The sequence below is a fragment of the Mastigoproctus giganteus genome, chromosome 8 (genome assembly GCF_048544385.1).
Source record: "Mastigoproctus giganteus isolate SK-2022 chromosome 8, ASM4854438v1, whole genome shotgun sequence".
Classification (NCBI taxonomy): Eukaryota; Metazoa; Arthropoda; class Arachnida; order Uropygi; family Thelyphonidae; genus Mastigoproctus; species Mastigoproctus giganteus.
This window is the reverse complement of record NC_143582.1, coordinates 150,134,774-150,148,282: the sequence shown is the minus strand read 5'-3', so window position 1 is coordinate 150,148,282 and position 13,509 is coordinate 150,134,774. Positions and strand designations below refer to the sequence as shown.

Sequence of the window (13,509 nt, the reverse complement as noted above, 5' to 3'; positions counted from 1 at the left end):
ATTTATCTTTTTCTGATTTGGCTTCTGTTAATAAATTGTTTTTATTAGTCCAATCTATTCTCTTCTCTTTGTTCTAAATGTCTAGCCGCTCTAGTTTATGTAACTGTCAACTTTCTTAAGTTATATATATTCTGTTGTTTTCTGTATTTGAAAATTCCAAGACACTTTTTTTTTTTTTTTTTATCCACTCTGATTTTGACTATAATTTTTCTTAAAAAGGTTTGTTTTACACATTTGTTTTGTTTTATGGTTTTTACTTTTATTTACCCTGCACACAATATTGATCTTATAAATTCTAGTTTTTATATACATTTTTAAGTATTTATTCTTTCATATTATACTTTTCAGACATCTGATATTCTGGATGCTTTGTATCTTGTTCTAACGCTTCCCCTTGTAGCCTTCCTTCCCAATTAACTGTATTCCCAGATATTTAAAACTCATCACTTAATCTATAATTTGCTTCCTTAATTGCAAATTTAAATCTGATAAGACAGTTTGCAATTGCCATATGAGGTGTGATAATAAAGTTCCCAGACTGCTGCTGTTGCAGTCATGTTTGATCAGTTTGAAAATATTAGTATTATTATTAGTATTAGCAATAGCCACATGGTGCAAGGAAGCCTATGGCTTATGCTGCACCAGCCAAAAAAAAAAAATAATAATAATAAATAAATAGGATAAAATAAAAAATAAAAATAAACAGAAGAAAATTTTTTAAAAAATAATAAAATAATAATAATTAATAAGAGAAAAATAAATAGACAACCTATACGCTTCCCTCCTCCTGTAGGTAATTATCCAGCTGACCTTTGAATTTCCCCAAACTGTCAGCCTCTACCATCCAAGTAGGTAGTTACGTACTGGAATAAGTTAACTTATTCCAGTACGTAAATTACTGGAATAAGTTAACTTATTCCAGTAATTTATAACTCGCTAGCTACAATAAAACTTCCTGCAATCCAGTCTAAACATCTCCCCCCCCCATAATTTGAAATTATGGCCACTAGTTCTAAAATCATTTATAACAGTGAAAATTTCTTCCTCATTCATTTTACTTATGCCTCTCAGAGCCTTAAACCCCTAAATCAAGCCTCCTTTAAAGTGCCCTAGTTTCCAAGTGTGCAAACCACATATTAGAAGTCTTTCCTCATACACATGCCCTTTTGCCAATCTCACCGGGTGTATTATCTGTCTTTGGGCCCTTTCAACAAGCACAATGTCTTTCTTTAGGTGAGGTCTCCATACTTGAATACAGTATTCCAAGTGTGGTCAAACAATAACCTTATATAATGGGATTATGACGTCCTTATCTCTACTAGCAATTGTTCGATAAATCATCGGTAGGACACCATGGGCCTACTTGCAGTCAGTCTACAATGCTTGGAGAACTTCATGTCTGACAGTATTGTAATACTCAAGTCCCTTTCCTCTACTACTGGCTTTAGTTCAACTACACCAAGTGTATAAGTTATTATGGAATTACTGTTCCCTAGGTGCAATACCTTACACTTTGCTGGATTAAAGCATACTGCCATTTTCTTGATCATCCCTGAAGTCTATCTGGTCACTCTGAAGCAGCTCTGTTTGGCAGTGATCATTAACTACTCTACAAATCTTTACATCATCTGCAAATTTAGACATCACGCCCTCTATCCCGTCATCGATATCATTTATGAAAATCAAAAACGACAGTGGTCCTAATACTGATCCTTGGGGAACCCCACTTCATACATCATGCCAATCTGAGGATTAAACATTTATCACACCCCTCTGCCTCCTGCCCTGAAGCCATCCAGCTATTCATCTAATGATTTTCCCTGTGATTCCAACATGTTCCGACTTATAAAGTAACCGCTCACGTGGGACTGAGTGAAATGCTTTGCTGAAATCCAAATAAACAATTTTGAAATTATTCCCCAAGTCCAGCTCTTGAGTGACCTTGTCAAAAGAACTAAACAGATTTGTTAAACCTCATTTTCCCTTTACAACCCTTGCTGAGTATCCTTCAGAATTCTATTTCTATCTAAATGATCCTGAATTCCATCCTTGATCATTGTCTCCATGATTTTCCCTACTACTGAAGTTAGAATAAATGGCTAGTAATTTCCCAATTCACTGTTAGAACCACCCTTATGTATTGGAGTTACATTGGCACTTTTTCAATCCAATGGAATCACTCCCGAGCCCAGCGATGCTCTCATAATTAGACTCAATAGTTGAATGCACTCACCTGCCGCCTCCCTTTAGGTTATAGGGTATATGCCATCAACCCCAGCAGCCTTACTGGCCTGTAGGCATGAATGTTTTTTCATTAAATAAACGTGAAATTTCAACATCATTAATTACATTTTTTTTTTCAACTTCACTCCCATAATTTCTCATTGACACAAAGGGTTTTACTTCTGTAAATATCGATGCAAAGAAACTGTTGAATTCATCTGCAACATCAGCTGGGGTATCTATCCCACGTCCAATACATAGGGTCCGATCTGGTTTGTCCTTTCTCTGCATTTATTTATGTGAAGAATTCCTTATTTCCACTCTTTGCCAGCAATTTCTCATAATCTGCCTTTGCCAGCATAACCTTTTGTGTATCTTAGTCTTTCACTGTTACAGATAAATTTGTAAGCTGTTATGGGCTTGACTACTTTTTATTGCTCTGTAACGCTTCCATTCCATCTTTTTCTGCTCAAGTAATCTGGCAACATAATTATTCATCCAACTTGGAATCCTCCTCGTGGAGTATTTTTTAATGGCACATAAGCATCCAAGGCTTCTGTGATTAATGTTTAAAAGGTATAAAGGTTAAAACAAAGTTTCATTAGTAGCATTAGCATTCTATGTCACGATTTTGCAAATGTGCAACAAATGAATATCAAATTTTGCCTTCAACTGGGAAAATCTGCAACAGAAATAGAGGAAAGGTTAAAAACTGTTTATGGTAACAAAACATTAGGTCGTACCAGTGTGTTTGAATGGTATAAGCAGTTCAAACACAGATGTGAGGATGACTGAAGAAGTGAGTATCCATCAAACTCTCAAAATGAGGATAGAATTGCAAAAAGTTCAGGAAATTGTGGCAAGAGATCACCATTTGACCGTTAGAATTTTTAGTTCAATACGATAAAGGAGGTGATTCATCAAATTCTGCATATGCCATGCAACCTCACAAATGAGAATAAGCAATGAAGAGTGCTATCACACATAGATTTCATCCAGACTTGTCAAGACAATCCCAATTTCCTCATCTGTACTGTCGATGGAGATAAGTGTGGGTATTGCAATACAACCCAGAGACAAAGCATCAGGGCCTTCAAAATCATCGGCAAAAAAAAAAAATTTTAATTTACAGATATCCAGGATCAAGACAATGCTGATCATGTTTTCCACAAACAGGATGGGATTCACAAGGAATTTTATCAGAGTGAGAGAGAAAATGCTGTGTTCTATGTACAGGTATTTCCGACTACTGAACACCTCCTGGTGATGCTACAATTTCAAGAGAAAGGCAACTGGTCCTTGTTGCACAATGATGCCCCTGCCTATTCTGCGCTTGTGGTGAAGGTTTCTAACAAGGTGTAAAACATGGAATTGTACAAATCAACCATTGTTGTTTTGTATATTTATCAATGATATTGATGAAGGTATATTAAGCTTAATATCCAAGTCTGCGATGATACAAAGGTTGGAAGGGTTGTTAATTACAGTATGCTACTGCAACAGGATCTAGAAAAGTTGGGCAGATGGGCTGAGAAGTGGCAAATAATGTTTAACATTGACAAATGCAAAGTACTGCATATGGGTAGAAGTAACCCCAGAAAAAAAGTACCAACTCACTCAGAGTGGTAGAGAATGAAAGACCTGGGGGTAATTGTGCAGTCAGATATGAAATTTTCTGAGCAGTGCAAACAGGCTGCCAGAGTAGGTCATGGGGTCTTGTCAATGATATACAAGAATTTTGCTAGGTAGAGAGATGGAGATGATTATTCCTTTTTATAAGGAAATTGGTCAGGCCATGCCTTGAGTACTATGTACAGGTCTGGAGGCCTCATTTTAGGAAGGATGTAGAGCTGCTAGAACAAGTACAGAGAAGGGCAACAAGATTGGTGATGAGAACGAAGAGGTGCTCTTACCAAGACAGGCTTAAATTCTAGGCACCTGTGAGGTGATCTGATTGAAGTGTATAAGGCCATGAATGGGTTGAGCAGCCTCAATTCTGATGGGATTCTTCCTCTTGCACAGATTACAATACCTAAGGGGCATAAATTCAAATTGAGGAAGGACACTTGTAGAATAGATGTTTGGAAATTAGCCTTTAGCCAGCAAGATGGTTGATTGCTGGAACAAACTTTCATCTGTCGTTGTAGAAGTTGATAGCTTAAATAAATTCAAAGTAGAACTAGATAAACTTTTAGAGTGAATGGTTGTGTGAAATGGGATTTTTTTTTGGCTGATGCTGTATAAGCTTGCTTTCTTGCATCATATGCCTCTACTAATGCTAATCTCTTTGGATGCCTTCACTGACTCTTTTCAGAAACTTTTAGAATGGTGTAACAAGTGCATTCATTCAGGTGGTGATTACATTGAATAAAAATAAAACCACTTTTTAGATCCTTCAACTCTATGTTCTTTTTATTGCCCCAGTCTAAGAAATTTACTGCTACACCTCATATAATGTCTTTATCAGTATTAGCAATGGTGCAAGGAAGTCTATGGCTTATGCTGCACCAGCCAAAAAAAAAAAATAATAATAATAATAAATAAAATAACAAAAAAAAATAATAATAAATAAAATAACAAAAAAAAATAAAATAAAATGATAAGAAAAAAATTAATAAGAGAAAAGAAAAAATAGACAACCTATGCGCTTCCCTCCTCCCATACGTAAGCATCCAGCTGACATTCGAATTTCCCCAAACTGTTAGCCTCTATCACCCACATAGGTAACTTATTCCAGTAATTTATAACTCGCTGGCTAAAATAAAACTTCTGCAATCCAGTCTAAACATCTTCCCCCGTAACTTTAAATTAAGGCCACTTGTTCTACAATCATTTATAACTGTTAAAATTTCATCCTCACTTATTTTGCTTATGACTCTCAGAGCTACAAACACATCAATCAAATCTCCTCTAAGTTATCTAGTTTCCAAGCTCTGCAACCCACATATTTGAGGTTTTTCCTCATATGGACACCTTTCTGCCAATCACACCAAGCGAGTTACCCACATTTGGACCCTTTCAACAAGCACAATGTCTTTCTTTAGGTGAGGTCTCCATACTTGAACACAATATTCCAAAGTGTGGTCTAACAATAGCCTTATACAGGGTGTCTCAAAAATATTGGTACAAACGTTTAGGGGAGGTAAGTAACATCTAAAAGAATGTGAATCGCATAGGAACCCATAACCGGAAACGTCACCGTAAGTCGGTAGACGGCGCTGTTCATCAGTTTGCGGCAGGGAAAATTTCTGGTTTACTCATTCAAGCAGTAGTCGCCGCACTAAGAGCATGCATCGATATACGAACTGTGAGCTGGCAGACATGCACCTAGTGTATGGATTAGCAGAGGGCCCACATGGTGTGTGCCCCCATGCGACACAACATTGCTTCGCAATAAATGTGTGGGCAGGTATGGTCGGTGACTGCTTAGTCGGCCCATACCTGTTACCATCCCGCATGAACTCCGCTAAATATCGGATCTTTCTTGAACAAATTCTACCAGGGTTACTTGACGATGTTCCAGCAAATGTGAGATGCAACATTTGGTTTCAACATGACGGGGCACCTGCCCATTATGTCCGTGACCATTTGAACAGGCGTTTTGGGCGTCAATGAATTGGCCGTGGTGGACCCGTTGCCCCCATGCTCACCTAATTTATCGAGCCTTGATTTCTTTCTGTGGGCCCTCAAATCTATCGTGTATGAATCGCTGTGGAGACGGAAATGGATCTCGTGGCGAGACTCATCTGCACTGCTGCTACTGTCAAAGAAACTCCGGGTGTGTTCGACCGTGTCCGCCAATCCATGACTCCTGCCGTGAAGCAATCCATGCTGCGTCAGTGTCACACATGCATCGCATCTCATGGTGGAACCTTCGAGCATCTGTTATAACATCATGAAATGCATCCATCTCGTACTCCATTGTTAATATTATGTCAAATAAACGTTTGCCACTAATTACTGCTTGTGTCATTTTTGCTTCTTGTGCCTTTGCTACTACTTTCCCGTGACGTTTCCGGTTATGGGTTCCTATGCGATTCACATTCCTTTAGATGTTACCTACCTCACCTAAATGTTTGTACCAATATTTTTGAGACACCCTGTATAATGAGATTATGACGTCCTTATCTCTACTAGCAATTGTTCGATAAATCATTGATAGGACACCATGGACCTTCCTTGCAGCCAGTCTACAATGCTTGGAGAACATGTCTGACAGTATCATAATACCCAAGTCCCTTTCCTCCACTACTGGCTTTAGTTCAACTACACCAAGTGTATAAGTTATTTTGGAGTTACTGTTCCCCAGGTGCAATACCTTACACTTTGATGGATTAAAGCATAGCTGCCATTTTTCTGACCATCCCTGAAGCCTATCTAGGTCATTCTGAAGAAGCTTTTTGGCAGTGATCATTAAATATTCTACCAAACTTTAAATAATCTGCAAATTTAGACATCACGCCCTCTATCCCTTCATCAATATCGTTTATGAAAATCAAAAACAACAGTGGTCCTAATACTGATCCTTGGGGAATCCCACTTTTTACATCACCCCAATCTGAGGAATAAACATTTATCACAAACCTCTGCCTCCTGCCATGAAGCCATCCAGCTAAAGATTTTCCCTGTGATTCCATCCTGTTCCAGCTTATAAAGTAACCGCTCATGTGGGACTGAGTCAAATGCTTTGCTGAAATCCAAATAAACAATTTGAAAATTATTCCCTAAGTCCAGATCTTGAGTGACCCTGTCAAAATAGCTAATCATAGTTAAACATGGTTTTCCCTTTACAAAACCATGCTGAGTATCCTTCAGAATTCCATTTCTATCTAAATGATCCTGAATTACACCCTTGATCATTGTTTCCATGATTTTCCCTACTACTGAAGTTAGAATAACTGGCTGGTAATTTCCCAATTCACTCTTAGAACCACCCTTACATAGTAGAGATACATTGGCACTTTTCCAATCCAACGGAATCACTCCCGAGTCCAGTGATGCTCTCATAATTAGACTCAATGGTTGAATGCACTCACTTGCCACCTCCCTTAAGATTATTGGGTACATGCCATCAACCCCAGGAGCCTTACTAGCCTGTAGGCACGAAAGTTTTTTCATTAAATAAACATGTGAAATTTCAACATCATTAATTACATTTTTTTTTCAACTTCACTCCCATAATTTTTCGTTGACACAAAGGGTTTTTCTTTTATAAATATCGATGCAAAGTAACTGTTGAGATCATCTGAAACATCAGCTGGGATATCTAATACTATCCCACATCCAATACATAAGGGTCTGATCTGGTTTGTCCTTCTCTTCTTTGCATATGTGAAGAATTCCTTATCTCCACTCTTTGCCAGCCTAACTTTTTCTGTGTCCAAGTCTTTCATCACTATTACAGATCAATTTGTAGCTGTTATAGGCTTCAGTACTTTTTATTGCTCTAACTTTAGAGCAATACCATAATTCAACTGTATTCGCTCTCTGTGAGATGTGTACCGAGTTAATATAGGCCATGTAGCATCTTAAGCTGTCGTAATTTCCTTTCCTGAAATTATAACCCATTCCTTTGCCTTTAACTACCATTACTTCTCTCTTCACAATCCACCGTAGAACAGCGTGACCACTTTCTGCTACTGGTTACTTTACTGTCAACCCTATTATGTCATTTGATTCATGGGTGATGATGAGGTCAAGAGTATTCTTTTCCCTAGTACTATCAACATGTCATACTAGAGTATTCTTTTCTCAAGTACTTTCCCTGACATGTTGATACAAATAACAATCACTTAGTTGATTTAAAAATTTTGTTCCCCATATGGAGTTTCCTTCCTATTTGCTCCAATCAATTAGAGGCAAATTAAAATCACCCATAAGACATTTACACTTACTTGCCCATTCCATTTGCATGTAGAGGCTCTTGTCATAACCTTCACGATCACCTGGCCTGTAGATTAGATTACTCCCACTCTCATTACACCTTTGCTTCCAATTATCTCATACCATACAAATTCTATACTAGCATACAAAACATCTGAATCTGGTCCCCCACCGACTGGAGATGAGAAAATGCATCCCCAATTCACAAAGTGGGATTGAAAGGTGACAAGATTAATTACACACCTGTTAGTTTAACTTCAGTTACAGAAAAAATAATGGAGTCACGGGTTAAAGCAGCACTGCAGGATCATCTGGAAAAACTGCAGTTATAGTTCAAAAACAGCATGGGTTTGTTAAGGGGAAGTCTTGATATCATAGTATCCAAACAAATTGAATACTATGATATTATCACAAAGGAATTGAATGCAAAAAATAATTTTCATATCATATACTTCGATTTTAGAAAGCTTTTGATACTGTGACATATGGAAGATTACTGCACAAGTCGGAGCAGTATGGCATTAAGGGCAAGTTGCTACAATGGATAAAAGGATGATTCAGTGGGAGAAGACAGAGTGGTAATCAACGGACACTGTTCTTCATGGACCAATGTTATTAGTGGAGTTCCCCAGGGGTCCGTGTTGGGCCCATTGTTGTTTTCTTCATTTATCAATGATACTGATGAAGGTATATCAGGCTTAATGTCTAAATTTGCAAACAATACGAAGGTTGATAGGATTGTATGCTGCTGGAAACAGATCTAGAAAAGTTTGGCAGATAGGCTGAGAGGTAGCAATTGTTGTTGTTGTTGTTTTCGTTTTTTAGGAGCATTAGCAGCTAAGGCCATATTGCTCCGGGATATGCAGTGGTCATTCCCTGACCTTTCCGCATTTTGCCGTATTTGGTGGTGACGGGCTCGAACCCCGGTCTAATCAAGAAGCATGTGCTACGCACTGCTGCTCCTTCCCACCTGGCTACGGAGGCGCCAGGTAGCAATTGAAGTTTAACATTGACAAATGCAAAGTACTGCATACGAGTAGCAGTAACCACAGAGTAATATACTAATTGTGTGGTACTACACTCAGGGTAGAGAAGGATGAAAAAGACCTGGGGATAATTGTGCAGTCAGATATGAATTTTCTGAGCAGTGCAGACAGGCTGCCAGATTAGGTCATGAGGTCTTGTAAATGATATACAGGAATTTTGCTAGCAGGGATAAGGAGGTTGTTGTTGTTGTTGTTACTTGGTTTTTAGGAGCATTAGAAACTAAGGCCATATTGCTCTGGGGATATGCGGTGGTCATTCCCTGACCTTTCTGCATCCTCCGTATCTGGTGGTTACGGGCTCAAACCCCGGTCTAATCAAGAAGCGTGTGCTACGCACTGCTGCTCCTGCCCACCTGGCTACGGAGGCGCCCGGATAAGGAGGTGATTATCCCCCGTACAAAGCAGTGGTCAGGCTACACCTTGAATACTGCATACAGGCTGGAGGCCTTGTTTCAGGAAAGATGTTGAGCTACTAGAATGAATACAGAAAAGGGCAATGAGATTGGCAAATGTAACAAAGGGTTGCTCATATAAAGAAATACTTAAGTTCTGCAAATTGCAGTGCCTGGAGATTAGACACCTGCGAGGTGATCTGATTGAGGTGTACAAGGCCTTGAATGGTTTGAACAAGCTCAATGCCGATGGGATTCTTCCTCTTGCCCAGAGGAAAGACAGTTGTAGAATAGATGCGCAGAAATTTGCCTTTAGCCAGCGGGTAGTTGATTGGTGGAACAGGTTTCCATCTTTTGTTGTGGAAGCTGATAACCTAAATAAATTTAAGGCTGAGCTGGACAGGCATTTGGAACGAATGGAGGGGTGAAATGGGAGTTTTTTTTTTTTTTTTGACTGATGCTGCATAAGCTTGCTTTCTTGCATCGTATGCCTCTACTAATGCTAATATCAACCAGTCACACGAAATCAGTAGAGGAACATCATTACTACAAGAGTGGTAAAAAAACACATACAACCAAGATGAGCAGGGCCATCTAGATATAAGTAACAAGCAATTATGTCTGATGATGGCACGATTGCTTCACCACCTCAAGTTAACTCAGATTGCTTCACTAGAACATCATAATTATGACATGCAGTAGTGATTCATTCATTTAATTATATTCTGAATGGTAAGTGACAGGTATAAGAACCACAAATATTTTTACTGTTCTACAATTGCTCTAAATGGTCTTCTGTCTCTGTGCAATCGAACAGGCACCTAACAATCAAAACCTAGAACATCAAGGTGTTCTTGGGTACATTTTTCCTATAAGCGCTATCTGCAAGACTTCACATGTATGAGGTTAGCTGTTACCAATATATTCAACCTTGAAATATCTACATTTCTCAGTAAGCCTATCAATAATTCTATCAATTTAAATTAAATATAACATCCATTCACTTAAAATATGCTATCGGCAACATCATACCTAATATGAGATGGAGTTTTGCATCAGTCTGAAAGGCGTAATGAAGAGTAACAAGGAAAGGAGACTGACGAATAGCTTCTAAAACTTGTCTTTCAGTCTTCGTATGCTCTAGTGTCTTCTGTTTCTGTACAATTGAAGCTTTTTTTAACACTTTCATTGCATAGAGTTTACCATGATCCTGACCACCCACTTTCCTGACAAGGAACACCTTGCCATAAGCTGAAAAAAAAATATATTTTTAAATTATATGAGCATTAATTAACAGATATAAACAACATGAAAAAATTTCTCTTATAAATAGTGGAAGTACTGCCTCGTTATCTCTACAATTATTTGATATTTCAACAACATAACATTCTCTTTCTGCCTGTATGCACTAAACTGAGAACTTAATGTCTGTCTGGATCATAACTCTTTAATCATTTTCTTGCTCTACTGTTTTAAATTCAACCCCACTCGAAGTGTACAAGTATTCTGTACTGCCTTCAGACAAAATTTGTCTAGTAAACAATCCTCTGCAATTTCCATTTTTTACTGCTTTCAGTGCTCAGGTTCTTTCATCAGGAGCTTTCACCTGTAAACTGTAGAAAACTCATTCAGTTGATCAGTTGGGCATTATACAAGGGTCAAACGTGAAATTTATATCAACTATCATGGCAATTTAAATATTTAATAACAGAAGACAAAAATCTCAACTCTGAAGATTAATCTATTATTCTTTTATATAGATGATGAAATACTGTAGATTATATTAGTATCAGATGAAAAGTAATAAGGAATATACAACTTACAGTAAAACTCACACATGGTTTTAAACAAACAGCATATACAAATATTGATATATCAATATTGACTTATATAATAAAATTATAACCTCTTCTCCCTAAATGAAAAAGTTTGTAAATTATTAAAAAAAAAAACTATATGCCTTCCTACATATATATTTTGTCCTTTCAATGACATATCTGCCTTCCTGGCTGCTTCTCTATACTACATGGAGAACTTCAATTCTTCTTGTATGAACCCTATATCCTTCTAGTCAGTAACTGCCTTTAACCTTCATGCAAGCATACCACTGCATAGTAAACTTTATACCACTGTATAAAGTTTTTTGGAAAATCGACAGTTAAGTCTTCAAATTGGACTAACATAAGAAGTGGAATTTCTCAAAGTTTTGTACTGAGACTACTCCTGTTTTTGATTTTCTTAAATAACACTGATGAAGGGATAGTGGACACGATGTCAAACTTTGTAAATGATATCAAGATTAGTAGAGTAATTCAAGATCAGACCAAGCACAGCTTCTTCAGGATAACTTAGATAGACTTCACAGATGGTGAGAAAAGTAGTAACAAGCTTCCATCTTATGGTTTGCCAACTGTTTTTAGTAATTGGTTATCCAGTTTTCTCTCTGATCGCTCACTGAGGGTGATGGTAGATGGCTCTGTCTTCTAACTTCTCCACTAATGCCAGTGTCCCCCAAGGTTCAGTTCTTTCCCCCACTATTTTCCTCTTGTATATTAATGACCTTCTTCCATTGACTGGAAATCCTATCCATAGTTTTCCCGATGATAGCACATTGCATTCCACTTTCCATTTTGAGAAACCTTGTCCTGCTCAATCAGCTTCAACTTCACGAAAATCTGCTACCAATTCCTTAAATGCCGATCTTCAGGTAATTCTCCAGTGGGGCAAAGACAACTTAGTTGATTTCAACCCTTCTAAAACTCAGTCTTGTCTTATATCTCGCAAAAAGTATTCTTCTGCTCCTATGCTTATCTTTAGTGACACTCCAATTTCTAGGCAAAATGATATATCTCTTTTGGGGATTACCCTGACTTCTAATCTCTCTTGGGACAAGCGCATTACAAATATTGCTTCCTCTGCATCTAAAAAACTTGGTTTTCTCTTTCGCTCTCGGCATTACTTTTCTTCCAAACAGCTGCTCACTCTGTATAAATCGCAAATCCGCCCAGCCATGGAATATTGTTCCCACATCTGGGGTGTTGCCCCCAAAACCTCTCTCAGGCTTCTTGATTCCATTCAGAAGAGGGCAGTTAGGTTAATTAATGATTCATCTCTAACAGAGTCTCTCCACTCGCTTTCTCATAGACGTACTGTTTCTGCTGCATGCCTCTTCTACAGATACTTCCATGGGCACTGTTCTTCTGAAATTGGCTTCTATAATTCCCGCTCTCTCTTTCAAAACAGTTCAAACACGTGCCGCCACCAGCCAACATCCATTTACTGTCCAACTTCAAACCCACAGAACCAACTTTTCATCTTCCTCATTTATTCATTCAACTGCCGTTTTCTGGAACAACCTTCCTTCATATGTATTTCCTGAAAATTACAATCTACAGCACAAGTTCAAGTCCAATGTCAACAAATATCTTCTTTCGTCTTCTCAACCTCCAACCCAAGCATGGTACTAAGTACTATAGGTTCTAATACCTCTCGTGTTTGGGGTTCACATAAAAAAAAAAAAAAAAAAAAAAAATCTACATTTTAATGCATCAAAATGCATGGTCTTTATACTTCAAGAAGAATAGCGACCCCAAAATAATTTGTACACATTGTGGGGTTGAACTGAAAACAGTAGAGAAAGAAAGATTTTGGAGTCATGATACAGTCAAACATTAAGTTGTCTGAGCAAATTAGACAGGTGACAGAAGGCCCATGGTGCCTTAAAAATGATTTAACAAACTTTGCTTGTAGGAATAGGGTGGTCATAATACCACTGTATAAGAAAGTGTGAGACCACATCGGAAATACTGCATTCAGGTATGGAGACTGCACCCAGAAAAAAAAAAAAAAAAAAGACCCTTTCAAACTTCTTGAAAGGGTGAAATTTTCATTGTTAGCATTAGCATAGGCACATGATGCAAGAAAGCAAGCTTATATAGCATCAGCCAAAAAAAAAAAAAACCTTA

General features: G+C 37.9%; 1 protein-coding gene across 2 annotated transcripts in view; it reads right to left on the bottom strand.

The window, feature by feature from the left end:
- LOC150081915 (ribosomal protein S6 kinase alpha-5-like) overlaps positions 1-13,509 on the bottom strand; it is a 624,627-nt gene that overhangs the window by 212,188 nt on the left and 398,930 nt on the right. For both annotated transcript variants that reach the window (XM_090379821.1, XM_090379820.1), the window contains exon 3: positions 10,577-10,795. In XM_090379821.1, the coding sequence (XP_090235947.1) occupies positions 10,577-10,795 (219 nt within the window). The remainder of the gene's footprint in view (positions 1-10,576; positions 10,796-13,509) is intronic.